Raw genomic sequence first — 12,552 nt, 5'->3', positions numbered from 1 at the left:
GCTTCCGGCCGCGGGGCAGGGCGGGACGGCAGGTCCTGCAAGGGGGGTGGAGGGAGCTCGCCGCAGGCTGGGTGGCCCAGCCTCACGCGGGCGCCGGGACGCAGCGCGGCCACCAAACGGCCAGGACCTGCGGCGGGTGGGCCGCCCGCGGGCGCCGCTGCCATGGTGCCGCTGCCTGCGCGCCGCGCGCTCGTCGCCGCCGCCCTGGGCGCCGCCGGCCGCCGCCGGTTCCCCTGTCACGCTGGCAACGGCCGCCTCCCCCCCTCCGCCTCCCTTCCTCTCCCGGCGGCGGCGCGGCCCTCCTCGGGCGCGGGGGGCGAGGCGGGGGCCGAGGGGCCCGACCGGGGCTCCGCCATGCTGCGGCACCTGCTGCTCAAGCTGCGGGCCACCGGGCCGGTGACGGTGGCCGAGTACATGCGGGAGGCGCTCACCAACCCGGGCCAGGTGCGGGCCGGGCCGGGGGGGCCGTGACCCGGCACCCGGGGGTGCCGCGCCGCTCACCGGGCCCCGGGCCCCTCTCCCCCCGCAGGGTTACTACACGCGGCGCGGCGGCATCGGCGACAGCGGGGACTTCGTCACCTCCCCCGAGATCAGCCAGGCCTTCGGGGAGGTACCGGCGCCTCTCTCCGTCGGTAGCTGCGGGGGTGGCGGGGGGGCCGCGCTGGGGGATGCCCGAGCAGCGAGTCCGGGCTTCAGGTCATTTACCAAAAGAAAACTGGTTTGGCAGGGGCGTTCAGGTTTTGTGGGTGATGGGGGGGGGGGGGGAGGCCTTTCCTGTGCTGAGCCTGAGGCACACCTGGGCGTAGGAACCCTTGGTTTCATACAGAACTTGTTTGTAAATACAAAGAGTGATGGTAGTTTCCCGGTGTGAAAACTACACAAAAACCATTTTCAGACGCTGGTCGGGTTCGCTCTGGCTTGTGCGTCGCTTGCGGTGGGACGGCTGCCTGGGTGCCCTTCTCCCCGCAGCTTTGGGAAGTGCACTGGGTGGAGGGCAGCTGGCCAGGCAGCAGCCAGCACTGGAGCTTTTAGTAAAGGTTCAAGCTCCAGCCAGGGGAGCCCCACACCTTTAGTGATGGAGAGTTGCTTCAGCTGGGCTGACAGCAGCCAGCCACTGATTTTATTATAAAAAGAGCAGAGGGCAAAGTTATGTATCATAATGATTTCTCTGAACTTTGAAATGCGGAGAGAGAGTATTGCCGTAGTATCTTAGTTATTATCAGACAAAAGGCAGGTACTGCTTTCCACAAGTTCTGAAGTTCTTACTGTAACTCTTTGTGTTGTTTCTCACTGTCAGTTAATAGGAATATGGTGTGTCAGTGAATGGATAGCCGCAGGCAAACCTAAAGCGTTCCAGCTGGTGGAACTGGGCCCGGGGCGGGGCACTCTTGCTGATGATATGTTACGGGTAGGTGAAAACTAATATTAATATTCTTTATTTCCAGCCTTATGCCATGGCTACTCTGAAGCCTGAAGGAATGATGTTCTGCTCTCAGGATTTAACCCTCCCTAGTACTAAAATCATTTCAATCAGGAGATTTGCAGCTTAGACTGTTATTAAAATATATGCGTATTTCTGAGCTCAGCTGTGTCAGTTGAAAGCAGAGCATGGGCCAGTGTGGGCACACTGCAGGCACACGTGTAATCGTTCAAGTGCTACTTGGTAGAAGGGGAGGGCAGGAATACTCCAAATTATTTCTGTATGGGAAAGCATTATCCAAACTGAAAACTGCTTAGGACTCCTGAGTGCTGCTGTGTGTTCCTGGGAGGGGGGCCTCAGTGTAGCAGGGAGGCGGGGAGGACAATAATACAGCAGTGAAGGTGTGTCAGTTCCTTTGGGGAGTTCAGGGGCTTATTTCTTCTCAGTTAGCCCTTTGTGTTCAGTCATGCTTGCATGCTGTCTATTAATTAGAATACTACTGATTCAAAACCTGATTGCTAATGGGATTTAGTATCTCAGAAGAACTTTTGTCATATTTGCATATATTAATAAAAAAACCTGATAAGCACAGTGAAATGTAGGATATCAAACACTTTTGTTTACCGTGTCTGGGAAAACTGAACCATTTTTCTCCTAATGCTAAATCCTCTGCAGGTCTTAAAGGAGCTACTCATTCTCAGGCTATTACTATTCTAAATTAGCATTTCATGTTGTTGCCCTATGTAATATGCACTGTATTTTGCCAACTTTATTAGAAGCATAGAAGCTTTTGTTAAAACTGATGAATTCTCACCTCCTTCTGAAGGAGCAAAATGCAGTCTCTTTCACTCAAACTATTTTGTTAAATGAACGCCAACTAAATCTTTTATCTTGAATAGAAATAATGAGATTAAAGGTTAATTCTTAAACCTTTAATGTACACAGCATGTGACTGCCTAATAGAATTCATCTGCCTTTATAGGTCTTCAACCAGCTTGCATCTTTGCTTAGTAAATGTGATGTCTCTATTCATCTGGTAGAAGTGAGTCCCAAACTCAGTGAGATCCAAGCGCTAATGCTGACGGGAGGGAAGGCACAGTCAAACCCCGAGGACAAGTCTGCTTACATGAAGGGCGTTAGCAAGACTGGGATTCCCATTTTCTGGTACAGAGACATTCAAGATGTGCCGTCAGGTAAGGAGCGTGAATGTCTTGTTACAGGGATGGCATCCTTCCTCCATTTGCAGCTTCTGATAATGGAATACTTCTCTGGTAGCCTTCATAATGGATAGAAAAGTAGTTAATATAAGTGTTGGTTCTTAGGCAGGATCTTGACTCCTTTTTCATAACTGCTGCCTGTTCCGACTACCTTCATTTTGGGATAGCTACCCAATTTCATATACTCTGACTTTTTGTTATCATGGGAAACCATTTACTGGCTTTGCCTGAATCTCCTTCCATGAGATACCTATTTAAAATTCTTGGACTGGACGCTAGAGCTAGCTGTAGAAATGCTGTCTTTGATGTATCCAAGCTGGAAGTAATGATAATTATTTCACAACCACATTAACTAGCTTAATTCATTAAAAATCATAAGCTGCTATGGAAGCATTAATAATTTAATGCATTCTTTTTTACCTTCCCACAGGTTACAGCTTTTACCTAGCACATGAGTTTTTTGATGCCCTGCCAATACATAAGTTTCAGGTACAGCAAGAAGATTGTTGTAATTGTGACCGACTGCTTCAGTGCCTTTTCTCTGAGGAAGCACAGAATCAGGGTGCCAGACTAGACACATGCATTGCACTGTCTCTGGTGATCAAATATTTCTAACTTAATTTGGACAAATAAGTCTTAATTCAGCTGATAACTGTAAAACTAGTAATTGTTCTTGAATGGAGAATCTTGTAGAAAGCTAAAGGGTTTTTTTCTGCTGAGAAGAGTCTCAAGGTTTTTTATTTCTTACGGTACCTTAATGAAGCTTTTAATTTCTGCGTTATTTTATGCACCACTGCTAACAAAGACTGAAGGGCTTTCATTTGGATGGTAATGAGAATAGCAAATTAGAGGCTAGTTAGGATTCAGAAGAAATATTCAACTTCAATTTGGTAAATAGTTTATGAAAATCACTGGTAGAATATAAAGTATTTTATTTTGGTTAAATGTTGCACCGTCAATAGAAGAGGCAGCATTTTTCTAAACAGCGTCATTCATTCCTTTTAAGTGTAACTAAACCTGTATTATTTGACTCTGGAGATGAGTCTCTTCCACAGGCTTTTTCCAAGGCAGTTACTGGAATTAAGTAGGAATGAATAATTGTTGTTAATACATATTATGTTCCTAAAATGTTTGTGAAAATGCTTGAGATTAGTTCAATCAAATAACAAGATACTGTTGTAGCTATTAAGAGTGTAAAATGAGTACTTTGGGTTCATTAAACAGAGAACAGAGAAAGGCTGGCGTGAAGTGTTGGTTGATGTAGATCCAGAAGTTCCTGACCAGCTGCGGTTTGTCTTGTCACCATCCAGTACCCCTGCAACAGAAAACTTTATTCAGGTAAGGTTATGCCTACCAGTTTGTACTTGCATCTCTACTGACTCTTTCAAGTACATTTACTGCTTCTCAGTTACTTTGAGAGCAAGAGGAGGGATCTTAGTCTATCGATGAGTAAACACAGCTTTACCCTTTCCATTCTGCAATACTTCCACAGGCATTTAACTTTGTGTGCTGTGAGAATACAGCACAAAAAGTTTCACACAGAAAGGCTTTTTGAAGGTGCACGTGGCTGAAGAGCCGTTTCCATTCTTTCAGTACCACAGTAATGCAGTTTCACCTGATGCAGGTGTTCTTAATTGTTAGAAAGATTTTCTTTTCAGTCAAATATAGGTTATAGAAGAGATGACTGAAATTCAGCACTTGGAAGACACTAACTGAAAATGACTTTGTAAAAACTAGCTCAAGCTTTAGGTAGTCTGGCTTACGCCCCTGGACCTGTGTGCCCCAACAAAGTGACAAGAGTCCCAAGACATCAAGTGTTGAAGAACTCTTGCCCTGTATTTGTTTGCTAATGCAGGTGTTTTGCTCTCTGAACACTGCCCTAGCCTGAAGAAACAAGGGATCATGTGGAAGTGTGTCCTGAGGCTGGTGTCATCATTCAGAGACTTGCCTGTCGTATAGAAAAGGACGGCGGGGCTGCACTGATCGCCGATTATGGTCATGATGGAACCAAAACTGACACTTTCCGGGCAAGTCATTTACGCTGAAAGAATAAGCCAATATACTCTTTGATCTTTTATTTGTCACTTGGATCGTTAGGTTCTTGTAAGTGAAAAGTCGTGGGTGGATATAATAGCAAAAACGCTGCAATCATAAAACTGAGTAATTGAGTTCCTATTTAGTCAGTACCCGTAAGGGTTTCTGTCAGTTGGAGAGGATAATCTGAGCCCTTGCTCAGTTTATCTCAGAAGTATAATTTGCTGTTTTCACCCCTCACACGCACAACCTGGGGCTAGCAAAGACTAGCTAGGGTAGCCAGGATGATGGCTGAGTATAATATTCTGATTTAATTTTTCAGGGTTTCCGGAATCACAAACTTCACGATGTGCTGAAAGCTCCAGGTACAGCTGACCTGACAGCAGATGTTGATTTCAGCTATCTTCGAAAGATGACACAGGGAAGAACAGCCACATTGGGCCCCATTAAACAGCGGGAGTTTTTAAAAAACATGGGCATTGACCTCCGATTCCAGGTACAATAGTGTTTATGGGTACACGAACTCTCCTGCTCCACAAGCAATGCTCTTAAGCAGCAAGAGAGCTTTTATAATAATCTGATTTTAAAAGAAAGTTGTTCCAAACAGCATGCAGGTGTAGGATCAGAGAGTTGCTTCTCCTAGATATAAGTTACTTGTGATCCCTCAAAATAAACTGATCATATTATGTTTAGGAGTATTTAAACTTTGCTCCATACATCAATGTATGAGCTGCACCAGGATCTTACTGGTTCTACTGAACATTACGGCACTGTTACATCAGTATAAGTGAAAGGGATGCAACTGGTGATTGCAGGTATGAGGGAATTTATAGGAAGGCAGGAATGGCTGTAACCTACATTTTTTATTTTTAGGTCCTCTTGCAGAATTCACGTGACACAGCAACTCATGAACAGTTACTTCACAGCTATGATATGCTGATGAATCCCAAGAAGATGGGGGACTGTTTTAACTTTTTTGCCCTGCTGCCTCACCACAGGCTTGCACAGCCTGACATGAAAAATAAGCCAGATTCAAAGTCTCCCTTACCGCCTGTTGCTGGATTTGATGAACTCTTACTGAAATAATTACAAATACTGTAGCAAAATGTCTGATAATAGTAGCTTTCAATAGCAGCCTATTAAATAAAAAACAAGTAAAAGGAATGGAGTCCTGCATTTTATGGTTTCACATACTATATGTTTTGCAATAATGTAATCTGCATATAGCTACATCTACAGTAAGGTAGGAACTAAATACTTTGATTTATCTTTGAACTGAAAGCACATGAAATGTCACATTACTTCTCCAGGCAATTGTCACATGCTAGTCTACACTTTCACACTTTGCAATTTCAGAGTAAATCTAGTGCAGCACACTGAACCTGCTGACTGGCCTACTCAAAGCAGTATGTGCAGAAATCAAACACTACACATACAGGAACCAGCATACACAGAGAATGAATGATGTTTCAGGGGTCTCAAGAGAGAGCTGAGTGAAGTATTTACTCATGGAATAAAATTAAAACCTGTCAGTAACAAACAGATTTGCTAAGGAGACTCGAAATGTACTAAGCTTGGGTAGTTCCTTAAAAAACAAGATGCTAAAACATTTTTATAAAGTGAAGGGTGCCAGGAGCCCTGCAAAAAGTTATTAGTTCCATAGCACCTGCTAACAGAATTTCCACAGCAGGGCCTAGGTAATGACAAATCCACAAACACAGAACTATAAAGAACCATTTACTTCTAAAAACATTTGACAGGAAAGATAACTCATGCAAATAAGAACAAGTCTGATAGGGAAATAAATTTTATTTTCAAGCTTATCAGAGGATATTTACAAACAATGGGATGTATAAAAATATAAAAGTACTTGACAGTGTCCTTTTCAGGCTATAAATTTTACATGAGCTTTTTTTAGCATCATCATAGCACTATTTCTTGAATGAACACAATTCTTCTAGGGGTAAGGATATCAAACATTGTAACCTACTGCTGTCAAAGTTTGCAGTAAAGGTAGAAAAAAAGGGAATAAAAAACTCAGCTATTTTTACTACTCTGAAGAAAGTTTACTCCTAATATATGTCTCATTTTTTTGGTTCCTTGACTATTAGTTGCTTGTGGCTTCTATTTTGTCTGGCCCCGTAAGTCTGCATATATGGTCAGGCAACTTCCTCCAAAGGCAAACAGCATTTTTATATTTTTTAATACAACTTGAAGAATAAATAGCTCATATAATATTTTGGAGCAGAGCAGACATCAAGGGGAGAGACATCAGCCAGGCCTTCTACTTCATTGTTGTCCCCTCCTTCCTCTGTTCCTGTTGTGCTTTTTCAAGTGACTGAGCTGGATTTATTTCCTCCCTTAAAATGAGACAAACAAACAAAAAAAATCCACAGGAAAACCTGAAGTGACAGCTCAGGTATAAAATCTGAAGTTTAAAACCAGACTGTATCTACATTATTACAGTTGGGATGGAAGATAGCAATGGCTTCACTGAAATTTGGTCACTTGAACAGTTGAAGTTGGAAAAAAAAAAAAAAAAAAAAAGCTTTGCCTCCCTTGCCAAGCCTGGGCAAATACCAGACTACCAACTTCACAGGTGATTGTTCTGGTTCCAAAGATGAAAAATCGTGCCTCTCTGAAGCATCAGCCCTGAAACCCTGCCTCAGCAGGATGGCAGGGTTAAGGGACAAGCCCTGCCCCTTCTGAATTCCTTTGCGCTGCCCAGATGGCACAGAAGGGGGAGGATGCCCCCCCGGGTAGGAGTGGCGGGGACTGCCACCGGGCAAGGCCCCTGCACAAACCTGAGAAAAACACCTGCCAGGAGAGAGGACCCGTGGTGGCCAGAAGGGCTGAACCGTTCTGCCGGCTGCAGGGACCCACTGTACAGCCTGCACCAACGCTCCCTTCCGTACAGCGCGGTACACCCCGACAGGGAAGCCAGAGTTCAGCCTTTACCTTGGACACCTGCAAGACGTAGTGGCAGTTAGATTAAGGGCAATAGGAAAAGAAAAGGTGGGTTAAAGACCCAAACCTACCTGTGGGTACACACCTCTGCAACTGCCACTGACTTTACCACCAGGTCACTGTCATTGCAAGCATCTGCCAGCCCTGAAATAACCTCATAAAATTGTATGCATATCTAACAACTTACAAAAAGTCTGCTTGCCTGCTTCCTTACCTGAATAACAACAGTAGAAAAAAAACCACTTATCTACACACACACACACACAAAATTAAAAAAAATCTTTGTAGGAGAGAGAGGAGATTAAACCTCTCACTGACTTTGCAGTTCAAGCCTGCATCAGTATTTTAAGAAGTATTTCAAACCAAGCTCCAGCTAAGCAGCTCGGCACATCAGGGACATGTACAGCCATTCAGCACCTTCCAGCAGCACAATGCTGTTATCCCACACAAAAGGAAAGGTTTCACCTTTCCCGTTTTTTAAAATAGGACAAGAAAGAAAACAAAACTCTTCCATTTGCATTTAGCATTCACGGCCTCAAACTTCTTTGAAATACCGTGATCTTTAACTGTTGCACAGTCCTGAAGGAATCATTTCCAAAGAACAGTGCTGCTTCCTCTCTGCTGCGCCACAAGTCCCGTAAGTGGCTGACAATCCATCGGCTGTGGCATCTGCATAAAAAACTGAATCAGGAGTTGGTTTTGGACTCTTCATTCAGCTCAAAAAACAACGCGGAGCACAGTAAAGAGGATGGGAGGGGCTGCAGGTTAAGGTCAGAAGGCAAAGCCCTTTCTCCTACAATCCAGCTGCCCTGGCAGGAGCAACAGGTGATGTAATATCCACTGCTACTCCTAGGTTTTGAGCAGAGTTAAGATACAAGCTAGCAGGCTACAAACTACTCCTGATGTAAGTCCAGGGAACCTTAAAAAATATTAGAAAAATATTAGAAAAATTTAAAAATCTAATTACTCAAAACAACGTAAGAAAGCTGCATGTTTTTTTCCCTATTCCTCCACATCCTTCTGCCAGAAGCTGTTTTTCCAGAGCGAAAGGATATGCTACATCAAGTCTTGTGTGGTCTCTGTGCATCACTTGGGTAGTTTTAAGGCAAAATGCCTTTGGTGTGTATCAATGATGTGTGCCAGCCTTGCACAGCAACACACTGTTGTGGCTTATCGCTGTTTTAACAGACAAGAAAGGACTCACACAGCTTTGATGGTCATCTCTTTAGGTTGTCAGCCAGCATTTCAAGAGGAATGTAAGAAGTTAAGGGGTTTTCTTTTTTTGGTGTATCTGGAAGAAGTTCAGTTAGGCCAAAGACACAAAATATTTGACTGTCTTAACAGCAGCAAATTATTCCTTCATCTGTGAAGCTGTATTCAACCTAAACTGCCATGTTTTGCTATTAGCCAAGGTATTCTGCACCAATCTCTTTTTAGTCTCTTTTCACCACGCACAGTTTAGGAAACAGGAGACATATCTAAGTAGCAGAAAAACAGTCCTCTGTGGGCTAGTAAATAGGGATTAGAAAACCATTACAAAAATCTTATTGCGTAGGCTATGAAAAAAAAAAATCAAACTCTTGAAAAAACGCACAAACCGTTCAATCTGTACACATTACACCTCAGTAATGGCTTTGTGCCACACAGCTCGGTGAAATGTTAACCAACGGGGCTTATCCCACTGTCTAGTAACTACTCATAGTTTAAGTCAGAGACGGAGAAAAGCTTGTTGGACAACAGTCTCTTCCCATGTCAATGCAGGATCCTCTGGGGCTTTGTACACCAAACTGTGTATAACACTCAAAAAGAGCAACAGTTGTTCCAAAACTTATCTTCGGTTTCTGTCTGGAGTATCCCTCTTGGCTGTAAATTAGCATAATGAATAAATCAGGGATCTTCTTCCATGTCATCTGGATTAGGAGCCATAATGAAATGCTGGGGGTACTCAAGGTTGTGTTCGTAAGCATGTTCTTTCCAGCGTGCATCATCACTCTCGTGGGTAATGTAACGCTCTCCAATGCGTGTTTCAAATTCTCTGAGGTCAAGCCAAGTCTGATAATCCTAAGGAGTAAAAGGGATTTAAGGCACTAGTTTAAGAAACAGCAACAGTACATTCCCACGGATAAATTCTGCAGTTTTTCTCCACTTTTAGTATAAATAGCCACAAGATGAAACCAACAAGATCTGCTAAAAAAATGAACCAAGCAAAAAACTCACCCACAAGAATGGTTCAAAATTAAATACGCTATTATCGAAGGTTGTAATACTGTAAATCGTGAAAACTTTTAGTAACAAGACAGCTATGTTAGCTTTATTACAAAATTAATTGCAAATATACACATACATTAAAAAATATTCATTCTAATATTGTTTGTACTCAGAATTAATTGGATTTTCTCCCTAATGTATTTTAAGTTATTTGTGTGCATGGATATGTGCACACAGTATTGTGAAAGGAACCCACAACAAAGCAGCAGGTAAATTCCATTCCAAACAATTCTGTTCCAGAATAACCACAAGTTACAGCACACACCGTCTTGTGTGTCCAACTTCAGCACAGAACAATGTTTGTCTCTATACTGATTTTAGTGGGGCTTCATGTACTCATCATGGCCTGCATTCAGGAGAGGTGCCAGAAGAGTAAAACTATGTTAGCACCAAACTAAGGGGCAAGAGAAATAGTAAGACAGACTTTCCTTGGAGAAAGAAGCCATTAACAAATGGGCAGAATCCTGGAGCACATAAGATGTAAAGCTAAAAAACCAAATACTCAAGCCTCCATGAATGCTTGTTAACAAGACTTTAATAGCAGCGGTTTTAATAAGCCTCTGAAGGATTTAATCCAAAAAAATAGTTATTCAGCCACTATAAACATACTGAAAAAGCAGATGGGTTTACCTGTAACCACGGATGACTAAGGGATTTGTCAACACTGAAACGTTTTCTCATCTTCACTTGAAGCAAATTGTTTATTAGATCAATGGCTGACAAAGAAAAACAGAACAAAAATTATATTGTTTAAATACTAATTACTTCTGTCAACATCCAGATGCTGCAGTGAAAATGAATTTATATGTGTGTGTATCCTACTGAACTCTTTTAATCAAGCTCTTGGATTATACTTTGCTTTGCTTACGTTAAATAAGGCTACAAAATAGGTATGGGGTAACCTTCCCCCCATATTGATGTAAACACTAAAAACACTAAAAGCTTTACTATAGTACTCATTAATCTTTTTCCCTACTGATTTTAGCCATTTTCAGAAGTGCCAAAATAATTTGAGCATAATCCTGCATTCCAAAACACTGTAAGGACTTCCACTGCAGGATGCTGTTGTGTATGTTCCTCCACACCTACCTGTGTGTTAACCACATACGCATCACTAATAACAAAGCTGGCATTGCAGAGCTCCAGAGACCAACCTTGTAAACTTCTAGATTTTTCAGACCTGATGTTTAGATGCAGGTTTTGTTTCACTTGCTAACGTACGAAACTAAGGTTCTAGATTCAACTTCAAACTGTTTCTCTAATTAGAGTTTAGATAAAGTCTGTTTTGAGATCAGCATTCAGCAAATACACGATTTCTCTTTTCATTAGGACATGATTTCTCATTTCATTAGGACTTTGGGGAAGTTTCAGGTTATTCATCCCACTCCTCATGCATGCAATTAATTTTTCTTGCTAAATCTATTGGCTTCTCCTGCCCTGAAAACTATCTAAGACGTTGTAATTGACAATTTATCTTTCACAAAAATATGCCAAGTCATGTCTATCCATTTCAGCATAGTCTATTAAACTCAAACTATCAGTAATTCTCACACTCTTATCTGAAGGGACTTTGAGGTTTAAGCATTTGAATGTGTTACCTACATATAAAGACATTCTAACAGAGAAAATTAATTTCTTACCTTCACTAGAAATCTCCTTCCAAGGATTTGGTGGGTACATAAATGCTGCATTTTGGATCTGATCATTTATATCCTCATCTTCATTAAACGGGAATGTACCACTAAGGCTCACATAGACAATAACTCCTACTGACCACATGTCTAGAGAGCGGTTGTAACCTTTACTCCTGAGCACTTCAGGGGCAAGATAAGCAGGTGTTCCCACCACCGAGCGCCTGAAAGATTTTTCACCAATGATACGTGCAAAGCCAAAATCACACAGCTTCACCTGCAAAAGAAATATATTTTTGAACTGAGAAATCTCTGCTTGATCTACAAAGGATGCTACTGCCCACGATCTGGGTGACACACCCTTTCTGCTGTCATTTAAACACTGTACGCACTAAAGCAGAGACAAAACATCACATAAGCCAAGTCAAGGTTTTAGGTGGCTGGTTTTGCAGACCGCAGATCAACCACCCTTCAGACTAAGACCTGAACTGGCTCGCACCAACTCAGGTCTGAGGCAGTTTGTGTAGGACATGGATGGCCACCAGCGTGCAGGTAAGGACAAAAAACTTGATTCCAAACTCAGCTTATTTTCAGAGACAAATGCGTGCCCTTACAAGGCACAGAACCAAAACTTAAAAAGCACGTGAATCCCAGCTAGATCACATTCCTCTTAATCATATCCCTGAAGCTGGAGGCTTCAGCTACGCAGAAGTCAACTCAGACCCAGCCAGCTCTGGACAGGACAGTCCAATAATCATCCACATAAACAGCGTCAACAGCTGCTGCCTGCACTGATGCTCGAAGCTGCATGGGTCTGGGATGGTTCCGGAATGGTTCCTGGACTTGAACACAACAGGCACTTGCACAGGTAGAAGGATCCAGATCAAGCCCAGCACTAACCCCAAGTTAATAAGCCCGCTTCAGGCTGTAAGAAAGAGCAATGCCCTAAAGGCATGCAAGTGACTCTCCAAAAGTCCTCTCCACTTTGCATTCATGTCACAGGACTGGAAGCAAC

The 12,552-nt window shown here is 42.9% G+C and overlaps 2 protein-coding genes across 4 annotated transcripts in view; one reads left to right on the top strand and one right to left on the bottom strand.

Annotated features, from left to right (window-relative positions):
- Nucleotides 1-25: 25 nt before the first annotated feature.
- Nucleotides 26-5,835, top strand: NDUFAF7 (NADH:ubiquinone oxidoreductase complex assembly factor 7). Of its 2 annotated transcripts, none has more exons than XM_080408105.1 (9): nucleotides 26-444; nucleotides 530-610; nucleotides 1,298-1,408; nucleotides 2,403-2,613; nucleotides 3,068-3,126; nucleotides 3,862-3,975; nucleotides 4,521-4,664; nucleotides 4,994-5,167; nucleotides 5,545-5,835. In XM_080408105.1, the coding sequence occupies exons 1-9, from the start codon at nucleotides 163-165 to the stop codon at nucleotides 5,755-5,757; spliced, it is 1,389 nt and encodes a 462-aa protein (XP_080264231.1). In that variant the 5' UTR covers nucleotides 26-162; the 3' UTR covers nucleotides 5,758-5,835. The 2 variants fall into 2 exon arrangements, with proteins under 2 accessions (XP_080264231.1, XP_080264232.1); XM_080408106.1 differs by having other exon boundaries at nucleotides 3,068-3,234.
- A 625-nt stretch (nucleotides 5,836-6,460) lies between these two features.
- The window catches only part of PRKD3 (protein kinase D3), a 63,219-nt gene continuing 57,127 nt past the window's right edge, over nucleotides 6,461-12,552 (bottom strand). For both annotated transcript variants that reach the window (XM_080408100.1, XM_080408099.1), the window contains exons 17-19: nucleotides 11,547-11,814; nucleotides 10,537-10,622; nucleotides 6,461-9,699 (exon numbers count right to left, since the gene is read on the bottom strand). In XM_080408100.1, coding sequence (XP_080264226.1) covers nucleotides 9,526-9,699; nucleotides 10,537-10,622; nucleotides 11,547-11,814 — 528 coding nt within the window. In that variant the 3' untranslated portion in view covers nucleotides 6,461-9,525. The remainder of the gene's footprint in view (nucleotides 9,700-10,536; nucleotides 10,623-11,546; nucleotides 11,815-12,552) is intronic.

Source organism: Falco punctatus (genome assembly GCF_963210335.1).
Source record: "Falco punctatus genome assembly, chromosome: 12".
Taxonomy (NCBI): Eukaryota; Metazoa; Chordata; class Aves; order Falconiformes; family Falconidae; genus Falco; species Falco punctatus.
Note: the sequence above shows the minus strand (reverse complement) of the source record. Positions and strands in the feature narration are given on the sequence as shown.